The sequence below is a fragment of the Spea bombifrons genome, chromosome 3, assembly GCF_027358695.1.
Source record: "Spea bombifrons isolate aSpeBom1 chromosome 3, aSpeBom1.2.pri, whole genome shotgun sequence".
Taxonomy (NCBI): domain Eukaryota; kingdom Metazoa; phylum Chordata; class Amphibia; order Anura; family Pelobatidae; genus Spea; species Spea bombifrons.
The window spans coordinates 47499390-47513378 of NC_071089.1; the positions used below are offsets into that span (position 1 = coordinate 47499390).

Genomic DNA, 13989 nt, shown 5'->3' on the forward strand with positions numbered 1-13989 from the left:
TAGGCCGGGTAATTCAGGCTAATCTTGATGTTTCTTCTTTGCAGGAAGATTTAGACAGAGTTAGGGACTGGGCGTGCAAGTGGCAGATGAGGTTCAATATAGAGAAATGCAAAGTTATGCATCATGGTAAAAATAATAAAAATGCAAATTATTCTTTAAATGGAATAAGGGGTTAATGTATTATTCATACTAAATGCTGTACTATACATCCAAAAAGAACTTGAAAAAACTGTATAAAATTTGTGTGGGTGAGAACTGGGGTTATGGAACTAGTCTAAAAATTTTGAAAGAGTCTGAGGTTTTGGGCACAAAACACCCTTGAGTAAAGAAAGGCTTAAACACCTGAGGCTAGAGTCACTCTATAAGACTATATGGGCAGAGTGTGCTTGTCCAACCTGGTGTTTGTACCAAGCATGCACAGAGAACTTAGACAGACTCAAGTGAATAATTGAAGATAAGGCGTTTTATCATAACGTCACCGCCCTAACGAGACAGTTATGATGGATGGAAAAGGGAATTCCTGGTAATTATGTCATCCAATAGTCTACAGACCACTAGTTGCTCAGCACTGATGAAAGAAATATCTTGCCGGAAACAAACTCGGCTAACAGTTCGGTTTTGGCAGCTCGCATAAAGGACTGCTCTGGTGATTGCGTTCATAACCAATCAACGAATTCTGTACCCACCCTCTTCCCGCCTGCTTGGGAACTGTATAGAGCCAGGAAACGAGAAAGGAAACAGAATTTTGAATCCTCTTCCTTATGTGGATCTACGTTTGGGCGTAGCGTGTATGTGGCCAATCGGAATTGCTAAGCGCCGAAGCGGATGGCAAGGTGGCCCTGTTCCTCTCGCTTGTTATTCTCTTCTGTCATCCCAAGATTTAAGTTGGTTTTTTTAACACTAGGGATAGCAATCATTTAGCGAAGTTAAATTTTGGATTTTGTTTTCTTTGTTATAATGTCCGCCGCGGTGGCAGGGGCCCGTAGGCAATCTTGTTATTTGTGCGATTTGCCTCGCATGCCATGGGCCATGATCTGGGACTTCACAGAGCCTGTATGTCGCGGCTGCGTTAATTACGAAGGGGCAGACCGGATTGATTTTGTGATTGAGACTGCCCGACGCTTAAAGAGGACGCATGGATTTCAAGATAACAGGTCGCCAGGGCCATCGTCTTCCGTCAAACATCAGGTGTCTACGGATATGGACCACATCGGACACATGGTAGGGGGTGGGCACGGGCTCTCGAGGACCACGCCAGCACCCCCTGCACCACAGTGCTTGGATCGGTATTCAGTCTACGATAGGCCACCAAACCGTCTGGGTTCGGATTGCAGTGTGGGTAGGCAAATAAATGGCATCCGTGTACCTAATGGTACAAAGTTACTCGATCCCCCCGAGTCGAGCCCCAATCAGCTTCGGGCTGGTACATTGCACTCTGCACTGGGCGCTCCCATCAACGGTAATACCATAGGCCCAATTACAAGCCGGGTGCCTCCGTTGGGAATCTCGGCGGCCTCTCATGAGGCAACATCGACTGCGATTGACGTAGGGATAAAGCGGCTTTGCTCTGTGTCCGGCTGTGAGCACGATGACAAGAAGCACAGGCTGGATAGTTATTCTGAGTTCGGAGACCACAAGGTCAGGGTCGAGGAGGGGATAAACAAGCCCAAGACTGCTAAAGACTCGCTGATGGCAATACAGCATACTCACTCACCGTTTGATACGAAATTCAAAAAGGAAAGTGGAAATGGGAGGGGGGCAAACTTTGATGCCACCAACCTAGCATCTAAGACAGGTATGAAGGTCCTTTTTTCCTCTTTACCTTTTTTTTTCTTAAAAATGAGATGTGTGTTAATTCTTGAAATGTTGTTTCTTAAATGCAATGAGACCATATATTCAAGGGACAGTTTAATATCCCTGACACCCCCGTTAATGACAAACCGTAATACTTTAAATGGGGAAAAAACAAAACCCTGACCTAGACCTTGCAACTATGTTGCTGCAACTGGCCTCTTCCGCCATAATCTGACACTTCTTGACACTGATTGGCTGCCTGAAGCAACCAGTTAGTGACCTAAAAGTACTTCCCCTGACTTCAATGGGAGTATTTATGCACCAACGCTGGAGCTGGCTGCTTGTAAGTAATATCACAATATCACAGGGGGATGTGTTTGGTCAAACTCAGCTCCTGTACAGAGATTCTTGAAAGGGGCAAATGCATAAAGACACGTAGTGAAAATTTTGAAGGTACAAAAGTATATATGATGGCTGGATTGTCCTGTTTATGGCATTGTATTACAGCTAACCTTTGTAAGATTGTCAATTTTGTTACCGGGTAATGAAAATACTATACTTTGCATGTTATTCTGACACTGGATAAGTGTGCCTTTGGGAACTTACCAACCTGCATGTATATGTGCTGATCTTGTATTTATAATTAGTCATGTGACTGTGGAAACTCTTATTTTTTTCCCCTTACACGCTTTCAACTTTTGTGTTTTTTTTAATCAAAGTGGATATAATGATTTGGCTTGTCACGTGAATACCTAAGTATTTTTATATCTAAGTGTTTTCTAGAAAGTTAAAACCACAGGCACCTTACTTCATGAAGGAGCAAACACTAAGCTCGATCTGTTTGAAGCACATGTAAGGATACTAAAGAAACCATTGCTTATTTAATGAGACATTATACAGTCAGCCCAATCTGTTCATGCAGCAGAAACTCGTTGAGGTTTGATATGTTTTTATTTTTAGAATTTGTTTAACAATGTTAGTTGTATGTAAGGTAGAAAGTTGAAAGTAATATTTTATAGCGCTAAAAGCTATTTACAATTAACTGGAACAATCTTGCCTAGAATATATTACAGAGGGCAAGTCACTTTCCCCAAGCCTTCATTTTTGCCTTTGGTCACACCAGCTAACCCCACCATATGAACATACATGAACTGCATAGTTTATTCTTTAATTCTACCATCAGCGTTTAATTGATACTTTGTGCCTTTCCAATAAAATTCCAATCTCAAAAAAAAAAATAACGGGTAAAAAATAACTAAACTGCTTCAAGTATAATTATAGATATAAGATCGTAATATATTTTTATGTTTTGTTTTATTTATTTTTTATTATTTTATTTGAGACTAGAATTTTAGCCATTACCATGTATTGACATGGTAATTTGGGTAAAATTCTAGTCTCAAAGAAAAAAAAAGTCTGGGTTTAGTAGATTGTGCTCTAGTGCAGTTATTTTAGCACATAAACTTTTATCACATACAATAGGTTGTTCGTGTTTTGCCAGGCCTGACTGCTACCTTACACACAAACAAAAGTCATGTTTACCGTGGCTTTCTTTTGTTTTTTTGTTTTCCTTTTTGCAGGGTTTATTTCTATTTGCTAGAAAGGGAAAACACTGTCAAATGTTAGGCTGCGTTACTCAATTTGATATGCCAAACAAAAAAGGAAACTGTTTTGTCTGTGGCAGTAGGTGCACAGAGATTAAGTAACAATAGTAATCCTTTAAAATAGCAGGTTTTTCTGGTCTCAGATATTTTTTAAAAGTATCACAGGCATAATTTGTTCTATGAAACTACTTAACTCATATGGCAGGTAACCTGTAATTTAACATTGTATCTGTTATGTGTAAATTAATTGTTACAAAGAAAAATGATTTATCTCAGTGCTGACAACTTTGGTGTAGTAGAGCTTAATTAATGCAAGCACCAATGGACATGCCTGATATTGTGTAGGTCCCCCTTTTTCCGCCAGAACAGCCCTGACCCGTCAAGGCATTGACTCCACTAGACCTCTGAAGGTGTGCTGTGGTATCTGGCACCAAGGCATTGGCAGCAGATCCTTTAAATCCTGTAAGTTGCGAGGTGGGGCCTCCATGGATGTACCCTGGTGCCATGTGTTCTCCAGGTACGCGATGCATGTGCATTTGGCCATCCGCGTGATCTAAAGGAAAACCATGATTCATCAGACCAGGCAACCCTATTCCATTTTTCCATGGTTAAGTTCTTATGCTCACATGCCCATTGGCACGTGAGGTGCTTTCGGCAGTAGAGAGGGGCACCCTGACAGGTGTGCGGCTACCCAGCCCCAACGGCGATGTACTGTATGTTCTTACACCTTTCTATTAGAACTAGCATTAACGGTTTCAACAATTTGAGCTACAGTAGCTTGTCTGTTGGATTTGATCACATGGGCCAGCCTTTGTCCCCATGAGCAAAGATGAACCTTGGCCGCCCATGACCCTATCGCTGGTTCACTGCTTTTCCTTCCTTGGACCACTTTTGATAGGTACTGACCACTGCAGACTGGTAAAACCCCACAAGAGCTGCAGAGGCCAAGTGCACAGTGGAAATTTTACTAAATTAAAGGTACTACCCAAAAAACCTAACTAAATTGGTAATCAATGCTTAAATAATTGGGAAAATAATAATTTGTCTACATTAGTTAATCTTATATTCATGAATCTTTAATTGATTTCCTTGTATTTCTTTCTGGGTTACTCATATTTTATTTAATTTACCAAAGGGGAGCAGGGAAGCTGTGGTTTTAACTCGCTTTAGTATACACGGCCAACACTAATGTATGATTACATTTTCAAGGAATCACTTGTACAATACATTATGCATGCCAGCGAAGCTCTTCTCAAAACAGAAGCTCACTTGGCTTGGGACTTTATAATGTATATCGATATTTTTTTTTATTTATTTCAAGGAATGGAAATTAAAATTCGTAAAACTCACCCTATTGTGAATAAACCCCAGATGAGGGGAAGCAAACCATGCAAATAAACTGCTTGAGCACGTATTCAAATATCTATGAATATATACCGTATTGGCCCGAATATAGGCTGCATTTCCCCCCCCCACTTTAGGTCTTTAAAGTGGGGGTGCGGCCTATATTCGGGGTTTAGCTCAGGGATGTGCAGTTCGTATCACCCGATGCCCAGGACATACAGTGCCGGGCAAGTGTTTTTTTTTTTTTCTTTTCCATTTAGCCCTGCTGCGGGTAAGCAGCAGGGTTAGGATCCAGAAGTGCCAGCAGTGGAGGTTGTCTGCTCGCGTCGCACAGCCGTCCCCACTAGACACCAGGGAGTCTGGGGGTGCATTGGTAAGTCGGAGGGAGGGGTGGTACTTCTAGGAAGCAGAGTGGGATATCAGCGGGCAGGTGGGCATTTCTAGGGGACATAAAGCATATCTTGGGGCAGAGGGGCATACCTATAAGTGTAAGAAATTATGACTCTCTTACAGGGATATTCTTTTAGGGAATGTGCGACAAATACAAGCGTATATAAAAATGTATATTGTTATTGCATTAGGTTACTGTTACAGGCTATAAAACATAACGTACAAAAAACTTTTGATAATAATACAAAACAAAAGGGATACTCAAGCACATTCTTGGGGAAACTGCTCTCAGCTTACAGGCTTCTCCCGAACGCCATCTTGCGCAGCTTCGTTCGACCCAGCACTTCTGTTCACTGCGCTCGCTTTTCTTAGACTCTGTGTTGCAGCCCCTAACTAGTCATCCCAGAATTTCTTGTACCTCCCAGAAAGTGGTTCACCCGACCCCTCTGTCCAGAGATTTCCTGTATGACCCAATTATGGAGGACATAGACAGTCTATGTGAAAATACACACTTCTAATACATCTTCTCAAATCTTCCCAAAAGCATTATGCGTAAAATGTAATATCACCTTTTACAGGTATCCTTCATTTCTTACATAAGTAAGGTGCATTACATAAGTAAGGTGCATTATATATTTATATATATTTATATATTACAATAGTAGTTACCGGCACTCCTGGGACTTCTATAAATTATATATATGTGTATGTATATATGTGTATGCATATATATATATATATATATATATATATATATATATATATATATATATATATATATATATATATATATATATATATATATATATATATTGTGTGTGTATATATATATATATATAATAAAAAAAATTCTTTAACTTTGACCACTTACATGCTATCAGTTTTCAGGTATAAAAGGGAAAACATAAAGATATGTAGATGTGAGGAATTGTTTAAACTAAAGTCTAAATGTTAGAACTAAATGTTAGATTTCTCAGTCTGGTCTTTACAAAATCTTGATTACCGTATTTGCTCGATTATAAGACGAGGTTTTTTTCAGAGCAAGTGCTCTGAAAAATACCCCTCGTCTTATAATCGGGGTCGTCTTATAATCAGACCTCAAATAGGTCTGACTATGAGACGACTAGGATCCAGATCCCTCGCAGCTGCAGGGGACTTGGATCCCCCCCCCCCGCCCCACTTACCGGTACTTCTGAGTCCCCGGTGTGTAGCTGGGGCAGCGTGTAGATGTCTGCGTCCATCCCGCAGACCTTCCCCGGCTGTCAGAGATCAGAGTTCCCTGCACCAGTGCGGGGAACTGATCTCTGACAGTTGGGGAAGGTCTGCGCGATGGAGGCAGACACCCCCTGCTGCTAGCCACGCCTCCTTCCGGCTGCAGCGTAAGTGCGTGGGATCTACACGCTGCCCCGGCTACATGACAGGGAAGTCAGAAGCACCGGTAAGTTTGGGGGGGTGTTAAATGGGGGGCATAAGGCATTTCTGGAGGTAGAGTGCTCTGTGAAATGCCCTTTAACCCCCTTAATGCCACTCTGCCTCCAGAAATGCCTTTTTAACCCTCTATACGCCACTCTGCCTCCTGAATGCCTTAAACCTCCCTATATGCCACTCTTCCCCATAATATGCCTTTTAACCCTCTAAATGCCAGAGTGGCATATAGGGGTATAAGGCATTTCTGGAGGCATAGTGGCACATAGGTGGTCAAAAGGCATATTATGGGGCACAGTGGCATATAGGGTTAAAAGGCATATCATGGCACAGTGACATATAGGGGGTATAAAGCATTTCTGGGGCAGATGTGCATAACTGGGGGGCAGGTTGGAAAATAGAAGGAAATAAAACCAAAATATTTTTCTCAATCATTGCTTTTATTAAAAAAAAATAGTTTAGATGAATTAACATTTACTGGTAAAACTTTTTTCCTATAGAGTCATCTTATATTTTCAGGCTTTTTCTTTTTTTCCTAAATTAATATTCAGATTTGGGGGGTCGTCTTATAATCGAGCAAATACGGTAACTTGATTTTCACTGCTTCTGGAACAATATCCTATGGACAGAGACCAAAGTGGAGATGTTTGGACACAATGCACAGCACTACATTTGGTGAAAACCAAAACAGCATATGGGCGCATGCACAGTGGTGGAGGGGTGAGTTTGGGCTTGTTTAAAAGCCACAGGACCTGGGAACCTTGCAGTCATTGAGTTCACCCTCATTTACTTCATTGCTGCTAAACGTAGTTCTACAAGCATCACAAGATTAGTTTTCCACATGTGGCTTCTCCATTTTTTTTTTATTTTAATTTTTTTTATATAAATCATGACACGGTGTAATATGGCATGTGTTCGGAGGCTGTATTTTAACTTAATTTTAGATCTGCTAAGGAACCGTTGACCGTTATGTTTGTTGGAGTTAAGATGTTTTTTGTAGAAATTAAGGCATTAAATTTAATATTTAAATATTAAAAAATTTCAGTTTTAATAGTGTATATAATAATGATAGATGAAGGGTTTATTTCTGTGAATTAGCATATGTCCAAATACACAGGGTTACACCAGGAATATTCAAATGAAATGAAACAAAATGGGGAGGCAGGAAACCTTAAGGGGTATTATCCTAAGATAAGAATTTATATATGATCAAAGAAGGTATTCATGATCTAACAGATGCCTTAAGGGTATTTGTCCTAGGATAGGAAGATGTTAACAGCCTAACAGATGTCTTCCACAACCTATACTGAATAGCTTAATATTAGGTTTATTTGAATTTCTTTCAATATTGTCGTTTGTAATGGCATATCCTTGTTATATCCACAATGTCCTAATATATAAAACCATATAATCGAAAGAGGGTGAACTTTCTTTTTCACATAAGTGAATATATTCACTGTGCAAATGAGTAAACGTGAGATAACAATTTTGTCAGATTCAAAGAGTTAGAGCAGGGCCCTCCTTAACAATTTTTGAATCTTGAATGGGTTTGGGTATATTACGCAAGAGGTAAAAATGCCACTCATTGAGATGAACCTGTGACACTAGTTAAAAATATTGTTGGATATAAATCCAGGAGAACAAAAAAGGTAAGTTAGGTGAGAGACTGAAGTTGATGTGTCAGTTGTCCATAAAGAAGGGCATTTCGAGGGATTATTTTTCAAGAATTGAAGGAAAAGGGGTAGTCAGATAAGCCAGAGAAGGGTATTCTAGATTGTGGCTGCCTTTAAGAAATCTTCTAAGCATAAATAAGAAGTAAACGTCAGAGAAGGGGAGTTTATTTAGAAAAGTAGAGGAACTGCTATAAAGAGCTTTGTAGGGCTGCAACTAACTATTATTTTAATAATCGATTAGTTGGCCGATTATTTTTTCGATAAATCGGATAAAAAAAATGCAATTTTTTTTAATTTAAAATAATGTCATAAAAAACGTACAATTTGCACTTTCATCTCTTTATTGCAATGACCTCTCTCTATTCACCTTCTTCTATTTTACTGACATAATAATAAAAGCTACAAGAACCCAAACACAGTGTTTCTCAAACTAGGTTTTAATACAAAGTTATTAGTAAGTATTAATTCATATGTTGACTATTTTTCATATTTAATAAAAACTGAGAAAAAAGCCTTGTTTATATTTTCTTTTATTTACCAAACTGCCCCCGGTTATGCACATCTGACCCCCAGCTTGCCACTCTGCCATCATATATGCCTTATACACCTTATATGCCAGAGATTCTACCACTCTACCTCCCCCTATACACCACTCTAACTCCCCCAGATATGCCATTCTGCCTCCCTGAAATTCATTACACCCCCATACACCACTCTGCTACCCTGAAATTCATTATACCCCCCCATACACCACTATAACTCACCCATACACCACTCTGCCTCCTCCCCCCTCCCATACTCCACTCTGCCTCCTCCCCCCTCCCATACTCCACTCTGCCTCCTCCCCCCTCCCATACACCACTCTGGCTCCCCCCCCCTCCCATATTCCACTCTGCCTCCTGTCAGCAACGGAGGTTCACAAGACACCAGGGAGCGGGGTAGAGAGGCAGAGTGGCGTATGGGAGGGGGAGGAGCCAGAGTGGTGTATGGGAGGATGGCTCCCATACATCACTCTGCCTCTCTCCCGGCTCCCTGGTGTTTTGTGAACCTCCGTTGCTGACAGGCACTTACACTGCAGCTTCATAGAAGCCTCAGTGTAAGTGAAGGACAGTAACGGAGGCTGTCTGTGCGATGCAGACCCCCACCAGCTGACAGAGAGGATGATCCTCTGCAGGAGACCTCGATTCTCTGTCAGCCGGTGGGGGTCTGCACGATGTGCACAGACAGCCTCCGTTACTGCCCTTCACTTACGCTGAGGCTTCTATGAAGCTGCAGTGAAAGTGCCTGTCAGCAACAGAGGTTCACAAAATACCAGGGAGTCGGGAGAGAGGCAGAGCAGTGTATGGGAGGGGGAGGAGTCAGAGGGGTGTATGGGAGGGGGGAGAGAGACGGAAGTGAGAGACCGGCCGACAGTGAGGGGAATCCAGGTCCCCTGCAGCGTTGCGGGGGATCTGGATTCTAGTGTTATAATCCGACCTCTGTTTGAGGTCGGATTATATAAGGAGAGGAGTTTTTCAGAGCATTTGCTCTGAAAAAAAACCTCTTTTTATAATCGATAAAAATCGATTCGACTAATCGATAAAGAAAATCGTTGACAATGATTTTCATTATCGATTTTATCGATTGGTTGTTTCAGCCCTAGAGCTTTGTATGTATTTGATTCAAAATCCTCAGTTTCATACAGGCTTGTCAGGTTGTTTGGAGGGTAAAAGGGCCACATTTGGGACATACGCATTTCATTTTTTCATCTTGCACCCATGTTCTGTTTAGGGCATCTTTTGAAGTAGGGCAAGTTAATTTATCCCATCTAACCATGGGTTGTTTTCCAGGATTTTACCACCAGCCTTTGTCAAAGTTTATGGGGGTTGTGTTTTTATGTATAGTTGAAAGGGCCATTAAATCATCCTGCTAGTTTACCCAAGGCAATGGTCCGTGTCGATTTGCTCATGTGTACCACTAATTCAGCTTCCACATTCAGCTAGATTGTAAGCTTACGAGCAGGGATCTCTGATGTATCGGTTTGTCTTAGTCAGTATTAGTTTTTGTCATATCTTTTTTTAATTTATGTACTAAAGTAAATGATGTGTAAATTGTTGGTGCTGTATAAATCATGGTTTGTAAAGGGTTGTCAGTATTATGATGAATGTTTCTATTACAGCACCTTTTAAACAAATCTTTGTCATCAATATAATAATTCAACACATTGACTGCAAAATTTAACAGTAGTTAATTTTTTAACCCCTCTGCTCCCTTCAGGTACCCGTTCTCTAAGAAAAAGAAAGCCATCTCCCGAACCAGAAGGGGAAGGATGTTCTGTCAAGATAAATGGCGAGGGACAGCCATGGTTGGTATCTGGAGATAGGCTAAAGATTTCTTCAATGACTTCTTCGTTTACAGAGTCTCCTCATTTTAGTCGTACCACACCACCTGACGCAGCACAACATGGCCAGTCTCCAATGTCTGCTCTAATGTTGGTGGCTGATAGTGCTGGTGGCAGTCATTCAGCTAAAGATTCTAGCTATGTTAACACTACAACCAGGAGAAGTTGCAACAGCCCTACATCACCCCCCTCTATGAACCAAAGAAAAATGTTTCCCAGAGATGCACAAAGCCAGTTTCCCAGTGTAGGAACATCATCTATTTCAGGATTAGAATATGCATATCCCCAAAGCATTCCTGACCCTTCTGTACAAAACAGTATACCATTATGCTGTACTCTGTGCCATGAACGTCTTGAGGACACACATTTTGTACAGTGCCCTTCAGTACCTTCTCATAAATTTTGTTTTCCATGTTCACGACAAAGTATTAAAAAACAAGGAACATCTGGTGAAGTGTATTGTCCAAGTGGAGAAAAATGCCCTCTTGTGGGATCAAATGTACCATGGGCCTTCATGCAAGGGGAAATTGCCACCATACTTGCTGGTGATGTAAAAGTCAAAAAAGAAAAAGACTCCTGACTGATTTTTTTTTCATTTGTTTTAAAGATGTATACTCATTTCTATCTATAGTATGGTATGTATATACTTATATACCCAAAACTACGTGGTAACCAAAAGCATATTGGATATGGAGATATATAATATTTTTAGAGCACTTGGAAGAAACATGCTTTTAACTTTATTTGTATGCACTTGTGAAAAAATGCTTTGGCAATTTGAACCACTATGGGACATTTATTAAAACCAATGTTATTCACTAATGGACTTTCTGTTAACACAGCAATCATTTATAGTTTCTTACGTATAAAATAGAAAATTATATTGAAAGTAGCAATAAGTAACAACATATTGGAGACCCTTTTATATGAATGCTGTGGGCAAGGCAGCAAACAAGCATAACTTGGTGTTTGTGAGATGTTTTGTGCTGGTCCTCAACTTACTGGCAAAAAAAAACATTTATTTTCTCTACAGAAAAAATTGGAGGTATAATTTTTTCCTAACTTACAAACACTGCCTTGAGTTCTCATATCTGCTTTCATACTATCTCTGTGTACACACAGACTTGTCACCTTGAGAATTGTCAGTCACATTGAATGGGGCTCAAAGCTAAGTGCGTTATGATTGGACCTTTCTCAGTATGGAGAATAATTCCCATCAAGCTTCATAGTTCAGCATGCAGGAGACGAGGGGGCTGTCGGCAAGTTGTGTGTGTATGTACTGTGGCGTTGCTGCATGATTGTGCTTTTGGGAGGGCGGCTACATGTGGTACAAGAGAAGTGAAAGAAGGAAAGAAAATAAATACATCCCGTTTTAAAGACAGGCACACATGATAGTAGTTGTCCTTTACGACTGTAGAACATTTTAGGATTTTTGAAATATACATAAATATACAACCTATATATACGTATTAAGACACCTTACCAATCATGCTGGAATAGAAAAGGCCCTTTCCCAAACTGTTCCCACAGTATTAAATCATCAGTAGGGTGAAGCTAACCTGTTTCAAGACAGTCTAAACCCAGCTTACGTTCAAAATTAGTGGGTAAACAATCCTTGCTCCAGTGATGGGAGGAGCGGACATCGAAGGATCAAAATAATTTCTTGGTATCCCTTCAGCATACTGAGAGATTTTGGACGATGCTGTGCTGGGCAAGGAAAGTTAAAAGGAAGCTTTGAAGATTGTCTCTTCATAATGGAGGTGAGCCTAAAGTGTAGTCCATCCAGAGCCGGCCTTAGGTGTTCTGGCGCCCTGTGCGGACTACTCCTCTGGCGCCCCCCATCCCATCCCAAAAAAAGAAAGTGACAAGATTTTTTTTCCTATCTACCACCACTGCCCTCCCCCTCTGCCCCTTCTCATTATCCTTACTTACCTTGTTGAGTCCTGCGGTGGGAGCGGGAGGCGTCCGTCTTCCCGTTCTGCCACGGTGCGCGCTTCGCAGTTGAGCGTGAAACACTGGCACCGAGACGGAGTCACGGAGAGTGAGGGGCGCCGAGTGGTTGCTGAAAAGTCCCGGGCAGGCGCCCCTGTTGCCATGGCACCCTTTGCGGCCGCACAGGTCGCACACGCCTAAGGCCGGCCCTGCGTCCATCTGAATAGGCCTGCGTTAGTGAATTTGCAGGAACAGTTTAAGAAGGCCCTTTTCTGTTCCAGGATGACTGTGCCCCAGTGCCCAAAGACAAGGTAGGATGAGTTTGTGTGCAAGAACTTGACTGACCTGCGCAGAGCCTGACCTCTCCTTTGGGGTGAACTGGAATGACAATTGCAAGCTACTCCTCGCCAGTGCCTGATCTGATGGGTTGAATGGGTAACAATTCCCACGGAAACACTCTTAATGGAAGCAATCTTATGGAAATTCTTCTCGGAAGAGTGGAAGCTGTTATAGCTGCAAAGGGGGCATCAACTACACATTAATGTCTATAATAATATATAAATGCAATGACATCAAAGAAGAATGGTGTTGGGAAAGGGCTTCCAAACTAATATTACCTGTGCAGTGTGTTACAACATGGTGGTAACAGAAGTTTAGCGAGTGTTAGGAAGGAGATTTGGGTTTTTAGAGAAAACTTGCTGTTGGCTACAGACAGAAGCTATTATAATGTGGAAAATATGGTTGTAGGGCATTTGAAACTACAATGAAGTGGGGAAGATGGAGAGATTTAAATAAGTAGCTACTGTCAGAAATTTTATATATTTTGGGTAAATACAGGGTTTACATATGTCAACACACCTCAGTCAATTCATGTAGCGCAAATACTAACGAAAATCCTTCTTTGAAAAGAAAATGGAGGGGCGATGAAGCCCATGAAAGGCCAATACATTAGACATAATTAATGGTACGGTTACAATGATGTATCAGAGACACAAAATTCTTATAGGGATATTGACTATATAACATGTTTTTTCAAACCTTTAAGAGACAACTATTTTACATGTTTACAGCTGACCTTTTTGTGAACAGACTATTTTTACTAATACCTTGAATGCAGTCTTCGAAAGTTACATAGTACATAAGGTTGAAAAAGACCTAAGTTCATCAAGTTCAACCCTTCTACCTAACCTTCCTACTTCTACCTACCTTCCTACTCTTGATCCAAAAGAAGGCAACTTTGAATTCTGTCAACTCCAAAAGGCAATCAGATTTCTCCTTGGATCAAGAAGCTCTAAAATATTCTATTTATAGCCCTGTATGTCATGCCGTTCCAAAAAAATATCCAGGCCCCTTTTAAAGGCATCTAATATATTTGATAAGACCACCTGCCTTGGCAGTGAATTCCATACCTTATTGTCCTTACTGTAAAGAATCCCTCTCCGCTTTT

The 13989-nt window shown here is 40.9% G+C and overlaps 1 protein-coding gene across 1 annotated transcript; it reads left to right on the top strand.

The window, feature by feature from the left end:
* Positions 1-645: 645 nt before the first annotated feature.
* On the top strand, positions 646-11436 carry IRF2BP2 (interferon regulatory factor 2 binding protein 2). The gene is made up of 2 exons (XM_053459695.1): positions 646-1795; positions 10487-11436. Exons 1-2 carry the CDS (start codon positions 958-960, stop codon positions 11188-11190), a joined length of 1542 nt encoding a protein of 513 aa, XP_053315670.1. The 5' UTR covers positions 646-957; the 3' UTR covers positions 11191-11436.
* Positions 11437-13989: the final 2553 nt, after the last annotated feature.

Excerpts from the sequence above, each read along its gene's own strand:
- IRF2BP2 (XM_053459695.1), top strand. The coding sequence starts at position 958 with ATGTCCGCCGCGGTGGCAGGGGCCCGTAGGCAATCTTGTTATTTGTGC. Across the intron at positions 1,796-10,486 it reads CAACCTAGCATCTAAGACAG|GTACCCGTTCTCTAAGAAAA; the intron begins GTATGAAGGTCC and ends TGCTCCCTTCAG.